The 21561-nt window shown below is 44.7% G+C and overlaps 1 protein-coding gene across 1 annotated transcript in view; it reads left to right on the forward strand.

Annotated features, from left to right (window-relative positions):
* The first annotated feature begins 710 nt into the window (after nt 1-710).
* The window catches only part of COG7 (component of oligomeric golgi complex 7), an 80105-nt gene continuing 59254 nt past the window's right edge, over nt 711-21561 (forward strand). The window contains exons 1-4 of the mRNA XM_032843960.1: nt 711-958; nt 6119-6267; nt 6438-6554; nt 9202-9370. Coding sequence (XP_032699851.1) covers nt 790-958; nt 6119-6267; nt 6438-6554; nt 9202-9370 — 604 coding nt within the window. The 5' untranslated portion in view covers nt 711-789. The remainder of the gene's footprint in view (nt 959-6118; nt 6268-6437; nt 6555-9201; nt 9371-21561) is intronic.

Here is a 21561-nt window from a genome sequence, read left to right on the forward strand (position 1 = left end):
CTATTCGCAATTATACACAAAGGATTTTTTAAATGTTCGGTTCTCATGACACTATCACAAAGGAAGCCTTCTCTTTTCTGAGGCGTCATACGAGGCTAGAGAAAACAGGTGCAACCGGTACGTTCCAGTTCCAGCGTGGTACGTTTCTGGAAAGGACAGGAGGACAATGTGGCTATAGGGAGGGCTGAGGCCAGATCGCGTAGATTCATCTGCTCTCTGTAGGAAGGCAGGAGAGCGTGTAAAGAGTTCAAGCTTCAGTGGCCCGCTTGCCCCAGTTCAAGGCCCCACAGTCCCACTTTCTGGCGACCTGACTCTGAACCAGTTGCTCAGCTGCCTCTTGATTCTTTACCTTGGGGAGAATAGCGGCCCTCGTAGGAAAGTGAACTCTTAAGTGCGCTAATGCACGTAAGGGCTTCAGAGTAAGCACATACTTTAAGCGCTCAACATGCACTTAAGTTAGCAAGAGAAGCAGCGAGCCGCTCTCCGCCGGGAGCCTCTCTCCGGTCGGTCCCCAGCTCTCCAGAGCGCCCGGAACGCCGGCATCGCTATGGTAACGGCCACCTACTTCCGGAAGAAGTACGGCGCGCGGCGAGGGCCATTCGGAGTCCGCTGCTCCGCGAGTTCACAGAGGCGACGCGGAGGGACGAGTTTAGTGGGCGCTGTGGGTTCTGCCTGCCGCCCCCCAGGCCAGCCCCGGTGCCCTCTCAGGGCCGCCCGACTCCACAGCCTCGTTGCCGCCGGAGCCAGCTCTATCAGGCCTGGACGCCGGGGCTGAGAGCGGGCGCGGCCATGGACTTCTCTAAGTTCCTGGCGGAAGACTTCGACGTGAAGGAGTGGATCAACGCGGCCTTCAGGACCGGCTCCAAGGAGGCGGCGGCCGGGAAGGCAGACGGCCACGCGGCCACCCTGGTGATGAAGCTGCAGCTGTTCATCCAGGAGGTGAACCACGCCGTGGAGGGTGAGGCCGAGCTGCCGGGACCCGCGTGGGGCGGTGGACGTGCGCGGACCCCGCGGTGGGAAGGCGAGCCCGGCCCTCCCTTCCTCTCCCCTCCCCTCCCTTCCCCTCCCTTCCCCTCTCCTCCCCTCCAGCAGACCTTTGGGGGGCAGCCGGGGGCCGGTCTCAGCTCGCTGCCGCCTGTCTAACGCTTGCCGAGGCCGGGGCTTGCCTTGTACCCCTGGCGGTGCCATCAGGTTTCCTTTAAGTCCCAAGAGTGAATTTCAAGAATATTAACTAATCGTCACCTGGTCCTTAAATTTGCAAAAGCATATCAAAGCGGTGTGGGAGTGACACAAATCTGGGGAACGTTGTTTTAGAGGACCTTCATGTCCTTGAAGATGGGCTGGCTTGAATAGAGACTTGAACCATCTTTCAAGGATCGTTAACTGAAAAATAATACACACCAGCAACCTTCGCATTAACTCCTCAACTCGATTTTTAGGCACCGTATGTTCCTTAGATGCGTACTGCACGCCAGTCTCTGCTAGGCTTGGTGGGAGAGACAGGTCCCGCAGGGAAGTGTGTGACCCAGTAAGTAGAACTTTACTTTAGAGACGGGTCCACTCTTTAAGAAAAGGCTGATGTTGGGGGGAGGGGAGCTTTATTTCACTGCAGGTTCTTTATTGTGCTTTGCATCTAATACTCATTATTGAGCATCTGCCACACCTGTGCCCAGACACGGGCCGGGGGCAAAAAGTTTACTTTTCAGGAGATTGCTGCCTTGTGGGGAAGATACTAAACAGTTAAATTACAATGAGGGATGGCTTTTCTGCAAGTAGGACCAGGAGCTATGAGAGCTGGAAGAAGAAGTGTGCAGTCACCCCTAATCTGGGAGAATCATAAAGGGTTTTCCAACTGTGTTAGGCCTTGAAGGAAGACTTAATAGGGCAAAGAGGGGGAGGACATTAATAACAATGATAGCAATATTTGAGTCCTTGGTGTGTGTCAGTCACTCTTTTAAATGCTTTTTATATATTAATTAAGTGGTTCTCAAACCAGGGGTGGTCATGTCCCCTCCTTCCAGCCCCACCATCCCCTGAGTTTCTGGAAGTTGTCAGGCATGTTTTTTAGTCCTTGCAATGGGGAGGAATGTCACAATGAGGGACAGTTAGTGGAAATACCTAGCGATGCTTAGTGTCCTGCATGCTTGGATAGTCCTACACAATGAAGAACTGTCCTGGCCAAAATGCTAATGTTGCCCCTTTTCAGTCTAATTATCCAGTTTAAACCTGGCAATAATCCTGGGAGGTGGGCGCAGTTTTGGTTCCCACTTTATAGTTGTAGAGACTGTGGCTGAGTGGTCACGGACCCAGCATCATGTTTCTAGTTTGAAACATGATTTGAACCCAAGCATTGGTCCCAGAGTTTGGGCTCTTACCCGTTATACCTTGCTACCTCTGATATGAAAGGGACAGAGAACAGCACCTGCAGAGCCATGTGGGTATAAAAAGGCCTAGCTAGTCCACAGAAGAGTGAGAAATTCTAACAGAGCTGCATCAGTAACATCAACAAACATTAGTCATTAACATTATTATTATAGGATCACACTTTCCCCGGGGGAGGGGAGGACTTCTGGAGATAAGATAAAAGAGTAGATTGGGATAAAAGGCATTTTTGTCCTTCATTTTATTTTCTTTTATTCTTTACGCACACATATGCACACACGTGTGCGCACGCGCGGGTGCCCAGGGAAGGGGGGGGCAGAGGGAAAGAGGGAGAGAGAGAGAATCTGAAGCAGGCCCGATCCTATGACCCTGAGATCATGATCAGAGCGGAAATCAAGAGTGGGACACTTGGGACGCCTGGTTGGCTCAGTGGGTTAAGCTGCTGCCTTCGGCTCAGGTCATGATCCCAGGGTCCTGGGATCGAGTCCTGCATCTGGCTCCCAGCTCCACAGGGAGTCTGTTTCTCCCTCTGACCTTCCCCCCTCATGCTCTCTCTCACTCTCTCTCTCAAATAAATAAATAAAATCTTAAAAAAAAAAAAACCTATCCAAATGAATTATGATAATGAATATGGTGGGGTTTTCTTGGAAAAAAGAAAAAAAAAAGAGTGGGACACTTAATTGACTCAGCCACCCAGGTGTCCCCTTTTGGTCATCTTAAGGAGTTGGAATTTGGCCTCTAGGCAGTGGGAAGCCTTCAGAGGTTTAAAGCTTTATTTTTTTTTCAAGATTTTATTTATTTATTTGACAGAGAGAGAGATCACAAGTAGGCAGAGAGGCAGGCGGAAGCAGGCTCCCCACTGAGCAGAGAGCCCGATGTGGGGCTGGATCACAGAACCCTGGGATCATGATCTGAGCCGAAGACAGACGCTTAACGGCTGAGTCACCCAGGTGCCCCTCTTTCTTCCATTTTAAAACTATCACTTGCAGTGGTTGCCTCTGGGAGGATAAGGGCCAGATTTCACTGTGAAGGGGAGTGGAGGTACTTTCTTGGGTCACTACAATATTCTTCTTGTCAGAGATTTTGGTTATCCCAGCTGTATACATTTGTCAAAACTCATTATGCTCATCAGAAAAGACTTGTGCCTTTCACCTTATGTAAATTTTATTTAGTTAAAAAATAAAGAGCTGTAAATAAGTACTGAATTCTATTGTTTAGGGTACCAACTGAAATGTACGGGAGTAAAGCATACTGACGTCTGCAACTCATTTTGAAATACATCAAAAAATAAGATGGATGGGGGCGCCTGGGTGGCTCAGTGGGTTGAGTCTCCGCCTTTGGCTCAGGTCATGATCCCAGGGTCCTGGGATCGAGCCCCGCATTGGGCTCTCTGCTCATCGGGAAGCCTGCTTCCCTTCCTCTCTCTCTCTCTGCCTGCCTCTCAGCTTACTTGTGATCTCTGTCTGTCAAAGAAATAAATAAAACCTTTAAAAAAAAGAAAGACAAATCTTTAAAAAAAAGATGGGTGAATGGAGAGAGGGACAGGTAAACGGACAGATCTGTGACAGAGCAGGAACACTGCACTGTTCGTTGCAGAATCTAGGTAGTGGGTATACGGATGCTCGTTACAAATTCTCTCACAGTTACTGTATGCGTGGGACCTCCACCCACAATTCTCGATGCTCTCCCCCCTCATCCTTCCTTCCAATCCATCAGCAAGTTCTTCCCATTCTTCCTCCTAAAAATATCTTAAATCTACCCATTTCTCACCATGCCCACTGCCATAACCCCACTTAAAGCCTTAAAGCCCACTTAAAGACAGTCCATTCTTCTGGACAGCTGCTTTTCAAATGGAGACAAAAATCCATCCAGGTCTCTCCCCTGCTTAAAAATCCTCTGGTACCTTTCCTTCACACTCATTTTATATCAAATCCAAACTCTTTAATGTGATACTAAATCCCTGCATGATCTGGTCCTTGTTTGGTTTTTGTGGGTTCCCCCCCACCCCCCACTTGACCTGTTAACTGATCCAACCTAGGACGGGGTCTTGTTTGAAACTGTATCTCTGGAACCTGGAAAACAGTTTGTGTCCAATAAATGTTTGTTGACTGAATGAATGAACAAATCAATCCTCCAATTTGGAGCCCTCAACAACCCCTCCTTGAGCCTCTGCATTAACCTCTCTTCACTGCAGACTTGAGCCCTTGTCTCACCTTCCATAAAAATAAAGCTTTAGGGGCACCTGGGTGGCTCTGTGGGTTAAGCCTCTGCGTTCAGCTCAGGTCATGATCCCAGGGTCCTGTGATCCAGCCCCACATCGGGCTCTCTGCTCGGCGGGAAGCCTTGTTCTCCCTCTCCTACTCTCCCTGCTTCTGTTCCCTTCTCTCACTGTGTCTCTTTCTGTCAAATAAAATCTTAAGAAAAAAAAAATGGAAGAAAGAGTGGATTAAGTTTGCGGGGGCGGGGAGGGTTGTGGAGAAGGAAAAAGAGGGATCAGCAGGGGCTGAAGAGTGACTGAGGTTTAGCTGGCAGAAGGTTGGGGCTATAAAAATGTTGTTAAAAGTCAGCATTGTTCAAAGTCAGTCTCTGTGTGAAAGAAATCCTTGTTCTGTCTTTGTTTTCTTAGTCTTAGAACTTTACCTGGGGTCAGTGCTGGAAACAGATTGTTACTCTGTGTCACAGCTGGACGAACAGGTTCCTGAAATACTTCTTCAAGGTGTTCAGGTTCTAGGGGCACCTGGGTGGCTCAGTGGGTTAAAGCCTCTGCCTTCGGCTCAGGTCATGATCCCAGGGTCCTGGGATCGAGTCCCACATCGGGCTCTCTGCTCAGCGGGGAGCTGCTTCCCTTCCTCTCTCTCTCTGCCTGCCTCTCTGCCCACTTGTGATCTCTGTCTGTCAAATAAATAAATAAAATCTTAAAAAAAAATGTTCAGGTTCCGTTCACCGCACTGGTAGAGAGAAGACAGTGGACTTATTGATTCCCCGGTGAATTGCCCTTTAAAGGGTCAGAGGGGTACGCCATTAGCTCTCCCAATTCCACGTAACACATCATAGGGCCCAGAGATGTGCACGTTGTAGTCTGTGTTTGGGACATTTGTTTAAAACATGCAGCTTTCTTAATGTCACCCGGTCTCCTACTGGACTTGCTCAATGAGAAACTCTGGCAGGTGCCTAGAGACCTGCATTTAACTGTGCCCCAGTTGGCACTGGCCATCTGTGGACTCTATTTCAAAAAGACCATGGAATGTGGACATTGGGGCCAGACACATGTAAGGTTTGGTTTCAGCTCTGTGAAATCTGAGGGCAATTACTCAACCTCTCTGAGCCTCAGTTTTCCTATTTGTAAGAGGTGGCTGCTGGTGATTCCTGTGGACATTCAGTGCTAGAATGTTTGTAGGTGACCTGCTACGTAGTTGGCATTTACCCAGCGTCAGATCTTTCATCTCCTCTCCTCACGAAGGGACTCTCAATTTAACTCAGTCGTGGAGAAGCGTTGATGTTGGGTCAGGGTGATGGTTCCTTCCTTGTCAAATCACATGGCCCACATCGGGCAGACTGGGAGGATATGGTCCTGGCAGAGTCCACACCTCCTCTCCCCTCCCTGTCTTCCATAGGCTCAGAAAACTGTGGTTGGGAGTGCTTTGGGGAAAATTCCCTTCCTGGCTCACGATCTGTTCATCTTGTCCACTGGCGACCGGTCTGATTTTCACTTTTTGTTCTTGGGTTCTTGCTACAGAAACAAGTCACCAGGCTCTTCAGAACATGCCCAAAGTGCTCCGCGATGTCGAAGCCCTGAAACAGGAAGCATCTTTTCTGAAAGAACAGATGATTCTTGTCAAGGAGGACATTAAAAAATTTGAACAGGATACATCTCAGTCGATGCAGGTATTTCGGCTCCTGTCCCTCATGCCGATTCTTGTTTTGGGGAGACATTCACAGAAGCTCCCTCAAGACAGGCGCGTGCTGTGACGCCTTATGTTTCCCTGTCACAGGCGGAGGCCAGAGATAAAGGAACTGCCACTTCCTTAGTTTTTGCCCTCTCATCTCTCTTTTAGGTATTGGTAGAAATCGACCAGGTGAAGTCCAGAATGCAGCTCGCGGCCGAGTCCCTTCAGGAAGCGGACAAGTGGAGCACATTGAGTGCCGACATCGAGGAGACCTTCAAGACTCAGGTAGGTCTTGGGCGCCTGGGTGGCTCAGTGGGTTAAGCCTCCGCCTTCAGCTCAGGTCATGATCTCAGGGTCCTGGGATTAAGTCCCGCATCGGGCTCTCTGCTCAGCAGGGAGCCTGCTTTCCCCCTTCTCTCTCTCTCTGCCTGCCTCTCTGCCTACTTGTGATCTTTCTCTGTCAAATAAATAAATAAAATGTTTAAAAAAAAAAAAAAGACTCAGGTAGGTCTTTAGTTGAGGGCATGTCCGCAGGCCGGGTAGGCAGGCACTTGAGGTTCGGAGACACAAACAAGAAAGTCATTTCCCCGAACCCGCAAGGGATTGGAAAACGCAGCATGTGGAAACGCACAGGCAAGGAGTGGGAAGACCTGCCGTTGCTCTGGGTCTTTCCACCTTCTGGAGTTGGTATCTCCCACCTGACTGAAGACCTTCTCAGTCACAGAGTTCAGGAGACACCTCCATGGAAAAGGCAGAGAAAATGGATGAAATGGGAGTGTGGAACACAGGTGGGGGGGCCTTTCACATCCTGGGACCTCTCTCTGCGGTTGTCTGTTTGTTGGGTACCTCTGCCACCACTCTGGTCATGCTTTCCGTTGTCCTTCCGCTAAACCATTGCAGCAGTCGGCATCCCTGCTGGCTCCTGGCCTCTCGCGGGCAAACTCACTTACTCCCTCCCCTGTGCCTGCTGGCACCTGAACCGTACTCCTTAAATTGTTTCCTGATCTTGGGGCGCCTGGGTGGCTCAGTGGGTTAAAAGCCTCTGCCTTCGGCTCTGGTCATGATCCCGGAGTCCTGGGATCGAGCCCTGCATTGGGCTCTCTGCTCCGCGGGGAGCCTGCTTCCTCCTTTCTCTCTGCCTACTTGTGATCTCTGTCAAATAAATGAATAAAATCTTTAAAAAAAAAAAAATTGTTTCCTGATCTTGCTGTCCCAATACGCTGTGAACTCAGGGGCTGCCATGTGAGCTTCTTTGTGTCTCAGGCATCTAATACAGTGTCTGACATGATATAGACACCTGTGGAGTGATGAAATGAAACACAATTACTATACCTTGAATTCTTCTAAAAAACAGCATTTATTTTTCTAATTTTAAACATAATTTATGTGTGTCTTAGAAGATTTGGAAAATTCCAGAAAGTACAAGGCAGAAAACAAAATGATCCTATTCCTGTGCACACTAATAGTTTTTTTTTTAAATGTGTACTGGGTATTTTTTCTATGTATTTATCCATATTTGTGCTTACGTATTTTGTATATATTATGTATTACTGGTATACAGACATTACATATATTCTAGTGTCTATTTTTTATCTAAACAAGATCTTACTTAATAGAAAGTCTTATTTCCCTTTGTAATTAATACTTCTCAAAAACACGATTTTTAATGTGTGCACATATTCCCCATGTCATTATGAGTGACTCGTCCTTTAGGATTTAGGTTGCTTCCAGGCTTTTGTTACTACAACACTAGAATCACATTAATTAATTAGAATCCATGAATATCTCTGTGTCCTTCTGATTGTTCTTTCTTTCTTTTTTTAAAGATTTTATATCTAAGTAATCTCTACACCCAATGTTGGGCTCAAACTCACCACCCTGAGATCATGGTACACCAACTGAGCCAGCTGGGCAGCCCCCCAATTGTTTCTTTAGGACAAATTTCTAGAAAAGGAAACACGAGGTCAAAAGATGTGAGGGGTGCTTGGGTGGCTCAGTCAGTTAAGCATCTGCCTTCGTGAAGCTCAGGTTATGATCTCAGGGTCCTGGGATTTGCCGCATTGGGCTCTGTGCTTGGTGAGTTGTCTGATTCTCCCTCTGCACTGCCCTCTCAGCCCCCTTCTCATGCACGGTGCTCTCTCTCTCTCAAATAAATGAGTAAAATCTTTAATAAAAAAATGGTGTGAATAATTTTCCATTTTTTTAAAAAGATTTTATTTATCTATTTGATAGAGACACAGTAAGAAAGGGAACACAAACACAGGGAGTGGGAGAGGGAGAAACAGGCTCCCCACTGAGCAGGGAGCCCAATGTGGGGCTTGATCCCAGGACCCTGGGATCATGACCTGTGTCAAAAGCAGAGGCTTAACGACTGAGCCACCCAGGCGCCTGAATAATTTTCAGTGATTGATGCAAATTGCTAAATTACCTTCTAGAAAGACAGTATAAATTTATGGAACCAGACTCTTTTCTTCTTCACACCCTCACCAACAATAGCTATCATAATTTTTTCTAGGGTTTTCCACTTTGTTAGGAGGAAAACTCTTGTTTTAATTTCCATTGATTTGACTGCTGATCATATTGAACATAATAAGTTTATGGGCCATTTTCTTATTACATGAACTGCCTTTTCCTGTATTTTGTCTGTTTTTATTGAAGTGTCTGGGGTCTTTCATTTCTTTCTTTTTTTTTTAAAGAGGTTATTTATTTGAGAGAGAGACAGAGAGCGAGTGCATGAACAGGGGAGAGGGGCAGAGGGAGAGGGAGAAGCAGACTCCCTGCTGAGCAGGGAGGCTGACACAGAACTCAATCCCAGGACCCTGAGATCATGACCTGAGCCAAAGGCAGATGCTTAGCTAACTGAGCCACCCAGGCGCTCCTGAAGGACCTGGGGTCTTTTAAAATAAATATCTTCTGTCCTGGCCTTTCATAGGACATAGCTGTGATTTCTGCCAAGCTGACCGGTATGCAGAACAGCTTAATGATGCTTGTTGATACGCCAGACTACTCAGAAAAATGTGTGCATCTGGAGGCGCTGAAGAACAGGCTGGAGGCCTTGGCCTCGCCGCAGATTGTCGCGGCCTTCACCTCCCCGTCTGTAGGTAAGTGCAGACCCCTCTCCTCGCTGCACATCTCCCCACAGAGGTGAGGCTTTCCAAGTCTTCCACCTTTTAAGTGTCTTACTTTGGATTAAATTATGTAATTTTGAATTTAAGTTGTAACCTAATGGGTTACATCTACCCACCCATCCATCGCTCTGTCCATCCAGGTTCTGTTGGGGATGCATTTCAAAGTAACTTACAGATATCCACATACTTCACTTTTAACTGCTTCAGCATTCATATCACTAAGTAGAGTTCCATATCGGTTTAAGACTTTCTTTTTTGGGGGTAAAATTTACTTTTAAAGAAATGCACACATCTTAAGTGTACCGTTTGAGCCTTGTCAAATACAATTTTTATTTCCTCTGATCTACTAATGTGGGAAATCATATTGATAGCATTCCTAATATCCTATTATTCTTGCACCTCAAGATCAAGCTCCACATATTTATGGGATGTCTGTGTGGGTCCGCATGCGCGTGGGTGAGTGCATGTTAAAGTCCTACTGGATATTTGATGATGTTTTGTTTAGAACTTTTTCATAGAGAGCTCATTAGTAAATAATCTGTGTCAGGGTTTAGTATCTTGGTTGTGTTGGTGTCATAGAAATGGCTGGGAAGCTTTCATTCTTTGTTATTTTTTTTTAAAGATTTTATTTATTTATTTGACAGAGATCACAAGTAGGCAGAGAGAGAGAGAGAGAGAGGAGGAAGCAGGCTCCCCGCTTAGCAGAGAGCCAGATGCAGGGCTCGGTCTCAGGACCCTGAGATCGTGACCTGAGCCGAAGGCAGAGGCTTTAACCCACTGAGCCACCCAGGCGCCCCTCATTCTTCCTTATTACTCTGTTACAGGTTTGTTTTTTTTTTTTTTAAGATTTTATTTCTTCATTTGGGAGAGAGACAGAGAGACAGAGAACAAGGGAGTGGGGAGAGGAAGAGGGAGAAGCAGACTCCCCCTTGAGCAGGGAGCCTGGCTCGGGGCTCAATCCCAGCACCCTGGGATCATGACCTGAACCAAAGGCTTTTGCGTAACTGACTGAGCCAACCAGGTATTCCAAAATAGCATTTCTGCTCTTTTTCTATTTAATTTTTACTTTTGTGAGATCGTTATTTACTTTGTAGTTTTTTCCCTTAGCTCTGCCAGTGTCCTTTTATATCTCATTGTGATACCTTAGGTCCCCCACCCCCCTTTATTTAATTTTAAGTAATCTCTACACCCGATGTGGTGCTCAAACTCAACTCCAGGATCAAGAGTTCCACCTCTGTTGACGGAGCCAGCCAGGTACTGTACCTTAGATCCTGTTAGGGAAAGCACACTGTATGTAATTTCCTTAAGAGTGTGAAGTGGTTGTAGCTTCAAATTTCTTCTCTTTCCTAGGCTTTTTTTTTTTTTTTTAAGATTTTTTATTTATTTATTTGACAGACATAGATGACAAGTAGGCACAGAGGCAGGCAGAGAGAGAGAGGGGGAAGCAGGCTCCCCACTGAGCAGGGAGCCCGATGTAGGGCTCGATCCCAGGACCCTGGGATCATGACCTGAGCCGAAGGCAGAGGCTTTAACTCACTGAGCCACCCAGGCGCCCCCCCCCCACCCCCACCCGGCTAACTTTTTGAAGTGCTCTCTATTTTATTTATTTATTTATTTAAAAAAATTTTTTTATTAACATATAATGTATTATTAGCCCCAGGGGTATGGGGAAGTGCTCTCTATTTTAAAAAGAGGTTTTTTTTTTTTTTAATTATGGTAAAATACACGTAGCATAAAATTTACCATTTTAACCTTTTCTAAGTGTACAAGTTAATGGCATGAAGTATATTTACGTTGTGCAGACTTAACCACCAGCCACCTCCAGAACTCCTCATCTTCCTTAGTTGAACTCTGTGCTATTAAATACTAACTCCTGGGATGCCTGGGTGGCTCAGTTGGTTAAGCTGCTGTCTCCAGGGTCCTAGGATCAAGTCCTACATTGGGCTCCTTCCTCAGCGGGGTGCCTGCTTCTCTCTCTGCCTCTGCCTGCTTGTGCGGGCGCTCTCTCTCTCTCTCTCTCTCTCTGTGATAAATAAATAAAATCTTTAAAAAAAAAAAAAAAACACTAACTCCTTATTCTCTCACCCCCAGCCCCTGGCATCTGCCATCCTCTTTCTGTCTCTATAGATTTGACTACTTTAGGTACCTTATAGAAGTAGAATCACACGGCATTTGTCATTGTGTGATTGGTTGATTTCACTTAGCATGTATCATTAAGTTTTTTCTGTGTTGTAGCATGTGTAAACATTTCTATCCTTAAAAAAAAAATTTCCGGGGTGCCTGGGTGGCTCAATGGGTTAAGCCTCTGCCTTTAGCTCAGGTCATGATCTCAAGGTCCTGGGATCAAGCCCCGCATTGGGCTCTGCTCAGCAGGGAGCCTGCTTCCTCCTCTCTCTGCCTGCCTCTCTGCCTACTTGTGATTTCTGTCTCTGTCAAAGAAATTAAAAAAAAAAAAATCTTAAAAAAAAAATTTCCCTCCTTTTTAAGTATGAATATTATTCCATTATATGTATATGTTACCTTTCGTTTATTTATCTGTCCACAGACAGCTGAGTTACTTTCGCCTTTTGACTGTTGTGAATAGTGTTGCTGTGCACACAAGTGTACAAATACTTGGTGGAGTCTCAGCTTTCGGTTCATTCGGGTGTATGCCCAGAAGTGGAATTCCTGGATCATATGAGAAGTCTACTTTTAATTTTTCAAGGAATCATGTTTTCCATAGGAGTAACATCTTTTTACATTCCCACCAGTAATGTACATGTGTTCCAGTTTCCCCACATCTTCCCCAGCACATGTCATTTTCTGCTTTTTTGATAGTCGTCATCCTAGTAGGTGTGTATTCATATCGCAGTGTGATTTTGACCTGCATTTCCCTAATGACTAGTGATACTGGATATGGCCATATCCTTATTGGCCATTTGTGTATCTTTGGAGAAATGTCTGTTCAAGTCTTTTGTCCATTTTTTTTTTAAAGATTTTATTTATTTATCTGTCAGGGAGAGAGACTGTACAAGCAGGGGGACCAGGAGGCAGAGGGAGAAGTAGGTTCCCCACAGAGCAGGGAGCCCAGTGGGACACTTGATCCCAGCGCTCTGGGATCATGACCCGAGCCGAAGGCAGACACTTAACCGACTGAGCCACCCAGACGTTCCAAGTCATTTGCCCATTTTAAAATCAGGTTATTTATTTTTTATTGTTCAGTTGTAGGAGTTTGTTACATATTCTGGATATTAATCTCTGTTCAGATATATGATTTGTAAACTCTCATTCTGTGGGTTGTCCTTTCATTCTTTTTATAGTGTCTTTTGATATACAGTTCTTAAATGTTTATGTAGTCCGATATATCTCTTTTTAATTTTGTTGCCTGTGTTATTGGTATCACAAGTGAGAAACTATTGCCAAATCCAATGTCATGAAACTTTTCCCATCTTCTAAGAGTTGATAGTTTTAGTTCTTATGTGTAACTCTTTGATCCATTTTAAGTTAATTTTTGTATATGGTGTAAGGTAAAGGTCCAACTTCTTTCTTTTGCATGTGGATATCCAGTTTTTGAGCATCATTTGTTGTCCTTTCCCCACTGAATGGCCTTGACACCCTTGTTGAAAGACATTTGACTGTATATGTGAAGGTTTATTTCTGGGCGCTCTGTTCTCTTCCATTGGTCATGTCCATCCTTATGTCAGTACCACACCATTACCCCCACTGGTCCATACATATTGTTTTGATTATTGTAGCTCTGTTGTAAGTTTTGAAATCATGAAGTGTGAGACCACCAATGTTGCCCTTCTTTTTCAAGAATGTTTTGTCTATTTGGGGTCCCTTGAAGTTCCATATGAATTCTAGGATGGGTTTTTCTGTTTCTCCAGAAGACACCATTGGAATTTCGATAGGGATTGCATTGAATCCGTAGATGGTTTTGGGTAGTATTACCATCTTAACAGTATTAAGTCTTCCAAACCATGAACGTGGAATGTTTTCTCATTTATTAGTGTCGTCTTTAATTTCTTTCAGCAGTGTTTTGTCATTTTCAGAGTACAAGGCTTTCAGCTCCTTGTTACATTTTTTCCCTAAGTATTTTATTATTTTTTTATGTTACTGTTAATGAATTTTTTCTCCTCTTCAGATCATTCGTTGTCAATATGTAGAAGAACAACTGATTTTTTTTTTTTAAGATTTTATTTATTCATTTGAGAGAGAGAGACAAGACAGAGAAAATACAAGCAGGGGGAAAGGAAGAAGCAGATTCTCCACTGAGCTGGGAGCCCAGTGTGGGGTTCGATCCAGGACCCGGAGATGATGACCTGAGCCAAAGGCAGATACCCAACCATCTGAGCCAGCCAGGTGCCCCAACACATTGGATTTTTGTGTGTTGATTTTGTATCCTGCAACATTGCCAAATTCACTTATTAATTCTAAAAGGGTTTTTTGTGGAATATTTAGGGTTTTCTGATTATAAGATCATATCATCTGCAAACAAAGGTAATTTTACTTCTTCCTCTTTGAATGTTTTTCTCTTTCATGCCTCATTGCTCTGGCTAAGACTTCCAGCACTAAAGCCTATAAAGGTGGCAAAAGCAGACATTCTTGTCCTGTTCCTGATCTCAGAGTAAGAGTTTGAAATAGTCTTTCACCATTGAGTATTATGTCAGCTGGGGGCTTTTCATACAGGTCCCTTATTATGTTGACATAGTTTGCTTCTGTTCCTGGTTTGTTGAGTTATGTCATGAAAAGTGTTGAATTTTAACAAATTCTTTTCTTCACCATTTGAGATGATCATGTGGATTTTTTCCATCATTCTGTTAATATAGTATATTACATTGCTTGATTTTTGTATATTGAACCATCCTTGCATCTCAGGAATAAATTCTACTTGGCTATAGAGTATTATCCTTTAATATGCTGCTGATTTTGGTTTGCTAGTATTTTGTCAAGGATTTTTGCATCACTATTCAGGGATGTGACATCGGGTGGCTCAGCTGGCTAAGTGTCTGACTATTGATTTCTGCTTAGGTCATGGTCTCAGGGTCGTGAGATTGAGCCCCGTGTTGGGATCTGTGCCAGGTGTGGAGTTTGCTTGAGCACTCCACCCCTGCTTGAGTGCACATGTCCTCTCACTCTCTCAAAAAAAAAAAAAAAAAAAAAATCTTCAGGGATATTGGTCTGTAGGTTTTACAGCTATAAATTAGCTCTTAGTCCTGCTTTTGCGGCATCCACATATTTTGGTATATTGTGTTTTTATTTTCATTTGTCTCAAGATAATTCTTAATTTCCCTTATGGTATCTTCTTTGACCCATTGGTTGCTTAAGACTGTTGTTTAGTTTCTACATATTTGTGAATTTTCTCACTGTTTTTTCTTCTTTTGATTTCTAGCTTTATTTCATAATGATTGGAAAGGATATATGATTTCCATCTTAGTTACACTTGTTTTCTTTTTAAAGATTTTATTTATTTATTTGTCAGAGAGAGAGAGAGAGAGAGAGAGCACAAGCAGGCAGAATGGCAGGCAAAGGCAGAGAGAGAAGCAGGCTCCCCGCTGAGCAAGAAGCCTGATGTGGGACTCGATCCCACGACCCTGGGATTGTGACCTGAGCGAAAGGCAGCCACTTAACCAACTGAGTTACCCAGGTATCCCTACACTTGTTTTCTGGCCTCAATTGTGAGCTGTCCTGTAGAATGTTTCATGGGCACTTGAGAAAAATATGTATCCTGCTGTTGCTGGGTGGAGTGTTCTGTGTGTGTGTGTGTGTGTGTGTGTGTGTGTGTGTGTGTGTTAGGTCTAATTGGTTTATGGTGGTGGTAAAGTCCTTGACTTCCTTATTATCCTTCCTCTGCTTGTTCTTCAAGTGCTCTCATGATGTACCTTCTGCACACTCTGTTCCTTTTCTTTTCTCCCCTTCCTGTGCTACATCTGCATAGGTCCTATTGTTGGGTTGTTGTTGTTGTTGTTGTTGTTTTGGCTTATTTTAGTTCTGCTTAGTCATACTTCTACGTGGCTGCTTTTTTCTGGGCTTGCTCTTTACTGGAAAATAACGTGCGATCTCCTTAGAAGCCCATCCTTGTTTACCTGGGCTTTGTTGAGAGCTATCGTCTTGCCCTTGAATTTAAAAGCTACATTCTGTGTTGTGCTCTTCAGCTGCCTAAAGAGAACGGATTCTGTACCCATCTCCAGCCTTTCCATTCCATGACTTACCCACTTGTCAGTCATCTGTTTGGAGTGTACTCTGCCTCTTTAGGATCCTAGGACTGGAGCTGGTTTGTGGAAAGTCACCATCTGGTAGCTTTGTCCCTCCCATTTTCTCATGAATTTTTGCAGCTAGAGGCCCACAGAGCTCATGGATATGGTTGGGGTACACCTCTGGCTACATGGGGTTGGAGAATAAGTTAGGAATGGAGGTGGGGAGGTGGTGGCTCCATGAATTTGAATGCTTTTCCTTTCATTCTGAAGAGGTTTGCTACTGGAATCAGGTTTGGATGATGCCCTCTGGGTCAGGATTATGGGCCTTGGTAGCGAGGGCAAGCTATATTTGACAATCTTTGTTCAGATTTAAGTCAGGCCCGATTCCAGACCCATTCTCTGCAGGCAGGATGGCTCTTTTTAGCCTCTTCTGGGCTGATGCGGAAGTAAGCCTTCTCCGCTGGCCTGGACCAGACCCCCTCTTTGCTCCCTGTCTCCACCTTGTCCTGCCATGCTTAGCTGCTCCCGGCAACATTCCCAGTGCTCCTGGAATCCCCACTCACCGTGGGCCAAGGTGACTGAATATCTGATTACTTTCTCCGAAGTTCTATAGTATAGATATTTCCCCGGCTTCAGCACAGATGAGATGGTGGTGTATTTTTCTCATGGTGGTGAATTTTGGTGAGCATCAGGAAGTTTCCCCACCCCACCCAAAGTAATGTGTTCTCTCATCAGACAGCTTTCTTGGAAGGCCAAGTTGCTTTTTTATCTGATGGTTTTTATTTTTTAAAATATTATTTATTTATTTATTTATTTGACAGAGAGAGAAGTTTTGCGTTAGCACAAGCAGGGGGGAGCGGCAGAAAGAGAGGGAGAAGCAAGCTCCCCGCTGAGCAAGAGCCCGATGTAGGGCTTGATCCCAGGACCTGGGGATCATGACCTGAGCTGAAGGCAGACACTTAACTGACTGAGCCACGCAGGCTCCCCTATCTGCTTTTTCTTTTTCTTTTTTTTTTTTTTTTAAGATTTTATTTATTTATTTGGCAGAGAGAGATCACAACTAGGCAGAGAGGCAGGCAGAGAGAGAAGGGGAAGCAGGCTCCCTGCTGAGCAGAGAGCACAAAGTGGGGCTCGATTCCAGGACCCTGAGATTATGATCTGAGCTGAAGGCAGAGGCTTAACCCACTGAGCCACTCAGGCGCCCCCCCCCCAGCTTTTAATGGGTAAACTCTGTTTTAAAGATTTTTTTTATTTATTTGACAGAGAAAGATCACAAGTAGACAGAGAGGCAGGCAGAGAGAGAGAGAGGGAGAAGCAGGCTCCCTGCTGAGCAGAGAGCCCGATGCGGGACTCGATCCCAGGACCCTGAGATCATGACCTGAGCCGAAGGCAGAGGCTTAACCCACTGAGCCACCCAGGCGCCCCCCTATCTGTTTTTAAAGGGAAATCTCTGAAGTGCCTGGGTGTCTCAGTTGGCTACGCATCCGACTCTTGATCTCAGAGTATACAGTTTTGTTGACCTACTTAAAAAAGGTAGGAGGAGAATCACTGCTGAATTAGTACCTCCCCAACACCTTACCACCTCCCATCTCTGCTCAGAGTGACAGTCTCCAACCTTATATGCCTATCTCAGTTTATACAACCAACCAGTAATTGAGTTATGTTGAAGCAGATTTTTTTTTTAAATTTTATTTATTTGACAGAGAAAGAGACAGTGAGAGAGGGAGCACATGCAGAAGGAGAGGGAGAAGCAGGCCACCCGCCAAGCAGGATGCCCGATGTGGGGCTCAATCAATCCCAGGATCCCAGGATCATGACCTGAGTCGAAGGCAGACGAAGCAGATTTTTTTTTACTAAAGATTTTATTTATTTATTTGTCAGAGAGAAAGAAAGAGCACAAGCAAGGGGAATAGTAGGCAGAGGGAGAAGTAGGCTTAGCAAGAAGCCCGATGTGGGACTTGATCCCAGAACTCTGGGATCACCACCTGAGCCAAAAGCAGCTGCTTAACTGACTAAGCCACCCAGGAGTCCCTGAAGCAACTTTTTGTAGCAGTTTGATCTAGGAGATTCATTGGGAGATTCATTGGGATGATTCAAGGGATCATGGGAGATTCATTGATCTAAGGGATCATGGGAAAATAATAAACATTTTAGGGGTAGAAAGCCATCTTGCAACTTATGGACTTCTGCCCATCAAAGTGAGATCTACCAACAGATTTCCAGAGCTTAGCTGGGTTCTCATCACAATAGTTGCCTTCACAGATTTTCCTTCTCAGCAAGTATAAAAAGTTGGCTACCAGTTTGTGCAGTTAAATTTTTTCTTTATTCTTTTCCTTCTGAGACGGTGGCATCTGAGTTTTAGCCAGAAGGAGGCAGACGAGTGCCACAGGTGGTGCTTTGGAAGGCCTGTCCCAAGGCTGCCACCCTGGCTTCTCAGCAGTGAGCCTGGAAGCAAGGGCTCCCATTCAGTTCTTTCCTCTGCCCTTAGGAAAATATGTAAGAAACTACTTAATATAAATACCAGAATTTGGCTCTTAGAGTCCATTGCTATGTGTGGAATGCTGATGTTTACCAAATTATTTACTTATTATCCTCAAGCCACCGAATATGTGAACATTTAAGGGGTTGAGTTTGTTTGCTTTTGTATAATTCCTATCTGGTGTAATTCAAAGTAGGCATTTCAAAAGAATAACTCCTTTTCAAATATTATTTTAAAATACTGATTATGTGAGGAACAGCAGGGAATGCAAGGATGAATAAGAAAAGGTTGCTGTCCTTCAGGGACTTTACAGCTTGGTTGAGGGTGAGGCCCGGAGAGAACAAGTACACAAATAATTTTATTACAAGATGGAATGTGAAAGTTGTTTTAGCCATCCCTGGGATGAAGGGAAAAGATGATAGAAAATTGAGGAAGCTTTTCTGAAAGAACTAACATATATGCAGAACTTTGAAAGAGAGATGAATTTTAAAAATTTTTTAATTGTTTCCTTTTTTTTAATATTTTATTTAAGATTTTATTTATTTGACACAGAGAGACACAGCTAGAGAGGGAACACAAGCAGGGAGACTGGGAGAGGGAGAATCAGGCTTTCCGCCAAGCAGGGAACCCTTTGTGGGACTTGATGCCGGGACCCTGAGCTGAAGGCAGACACTTAATGACTGAGCCCCCCAGGTGCCCCTAAAGATTTTATTTATTTATTTGAGAGATAGAGAGTGAAAGACAGCACAAGCAGGGGGAGTGGCAGAGGAAGAGGGAGAAGCAGGCTCCCCATTGAGCAGAGAGCCCGATGTGGGGCTCGATCCCAGGACCCTGGGATCATGACCTGAGCCGAAGGCAGATGCTTAACCTGCTGAGCCACCCAGGTGCCCCTAATTATTTCAATTATAAAGGTAACACAGGTTGTTGAGAATGGGAAGATATATACAAATATAAAAAAGAAGATGATTTACCAGTGAACTAACTCAGTGCCCAAATATGACTGTTAGTATTTCCTTTTAGTTTTTTCCTGTGAGTGTATACCTGTATCTTTTAAGGCAGGACTATCCATTGAATATATACAATTTTGTACCTTTTTTTTCTCCCCATGAGCACTGTGGGATGAGCATTTTCCCATGGGTGTAGGATTTTGATAGGTGGGGAGAAATGTTTCCAGCAGAGGGAACAACATACATATGAGTAGTGTAGGAATGGGAAAACTCAGGGGCAGTGGGAATAACAGTTAAGCCTATTTCAGTGGCATGGACGTTGGGAAATGGTCAGAGATGAGCCTGGACAGGAGAGCTGGGAGAGCATAGTTGGCCTTGAACAGACTGAGGAGTTTCTATCCGGGGAAGAATTTCATGGCTGCTAGCAGTTTATTAGTAAGTCTGATGAGGGCTGTTGGCCAAGTGGAAGGAGTGTGGACTTTGGAAATGGACAGACCAATTTTGGAATCTTTGGGCTGTTGCCTCCTTTTTTTTTTTTTTTTTTAAGATTTTATTTATTTATTTGAGAGAGAAGGAACAAGTGAAAGCATGAGCAGGGTGGTGGGGAGAGGCAGAAGTGGACTCCCCACTGAGCAGGGAGCCTGATGTGGGATTTAATCCCAGGACCCTGGGATCATGACCTGAGCCAAAGGCAGATGCTTAATGACTGAGCCATCCAGGCGCCCCAAGGGCTGCTGCCTCTTAGCAATGAGACCTCAATTTCCTTCTTAGAAAAGGGAGTATGGAACGCACACACCCTATGATTCCTACTTTCCTGGTCCTAGGGGAGGCACTCTGTGAATGTTATTCCTTTCTCTTGGACCCCCATTCAAGATTTCATGGCTCTCACAGTAACCCAGAGGGAGTAAGTCCTAAGAGACCAGTCGGGAACTCATGAAGTTTCTATTTGAATAGGAGCAGCAGCTGCGTTTCTGAAAATCTCTCTAGCTCAGCATATGGAGCTACACTACAAATTGGAATCCAGACCCACAAATGACTTCATTGGTTTCATTTTTCTGTTTCTTGAATTCAGTTAAAATTTGCTCACCAACAGTGTTGAAAAAAACTGGAGGTTGAAAAAACTGGAGGTTGTTGAAAAAACACTGGAGGTCTTACTGGGGAAAAGGACATTTTTTCCCTCTACTGCTTCATTCCCCAATCCCGATCCCAGGAGAGCACTTCTAATTCTCAGAACTATTTTCTCTGGCATTTCACTTTGTATTTCTGGATAAGTAAATACATTTACTTACTTATTTTTAAAGATTTATTCATTTCCAAGAGAGCATGTGCACACGTGTGTGTGGTGTAGGGGGAGGGGAGTAGCAGTGCAGAGGGGGAGAGAGAATCTCAAGCAGACTCCCTGCTGAGCACAGAGCCCAGCACAGGGCTCGATCCCATGAACCCTGAGATCATGACCTAACCCGAAATCAAGAGTCAGGTGCTTAACTGACTGAGCCTCCCAGGTGCCCCTTTGCATAATACATTTATTATTTTACTTCTTTGTATATTAATTTTAGGCATTGTCTATTGACTTCCTATTGTTGTAGCTAAGGATTTCGCTCTCATACCACTCCTCTCTCCTTTTGCATTCGCCTCATATATCATGGTTTTTAAATGAATTAGTAAATAATGTTTCTGTTATCACAAGTTTATAAGCTTAGTGCATTTTTGCAGAGTCAGGTCAGGCACTATGATTTTAATCTTTATCCTTAAGTTTCTGGTTGCCTTTTTTTTTTTTTTTAAAGATTTTATTTACTTATTTGACACACAGAGAGAGAAATCACAAGTAGGCAGAGAAGCAGACGGAGGGTGGGGGGGGGAAGCAGGCTCCCTGCCGAGCAGAGAGACCAATGCAGGACTCGATCCCAGGATGCTGAGATCATGACCTGAGCCGAAGACAGAGGCTTAACCCACTGAGCCACCCAGGCACCCCTCTGGTTGCCTATTTATTTCCTCTCCTTCTTGCTACCATCCATAGGCCTTCATTTTTTTCCGAAATGGGAGTAAGGGGTTCTGAGTTCCTTTCCCCTTTATCCCAGAGACTTTCCTTCTGGGAGTCTCTCCTCTTCTCTGAACCAGACCAGCAGAGCTCCTGGAATTCTTTGCTGGATCTGAGATTTAAACTCTTGCATCTGTCAGTTGTCATTTTGGACAGTTAACTTGAGTTAAATGATGCCTCAGGAACCCGACTGAGAGACGGTCTCGATCCTTCTGGTTGTGTGATCTGGACGGGCTTATTTATTCTGATGCCAGTTTCTCCGTCTTCTGGCCTCAGTAGGGTTGCACTGAGGTTGAAATGAGATTCTGTAAATGGGAGATGCTTTGGAAGAAGTGTGAATATAAGAGTGTGACATAAGCTTCTTGATGGTGTGGGTTTTTTTTTTTTTTATGTTGTTACCTACATTGTATATTGGAGGCCTTTGATATTAGCCTCACCTCTGTTTATTTTACTGATACATTCAGATACTTTCTGATACAAGATGCTCTTTTTCCCCAGGAAGAATGAGTCTAGAGAGTGGCGGA

This window comes from Lontra canadensis, unplaced genomic scaffold, assembly GCF_010015895.1.
Source record: "Lontra canadensis isolate GAN:19392208 unplaced genomic scaffold, GSC_riverotter_1.0 scaffold146, whole genome shotgun sequence".
NCBI classification, from domain to species: Eukaryota; Metazoa; Chordata; class Mammalia; order Carnivora; family Mustelidae; genus Lontra; species Lontra canadensis.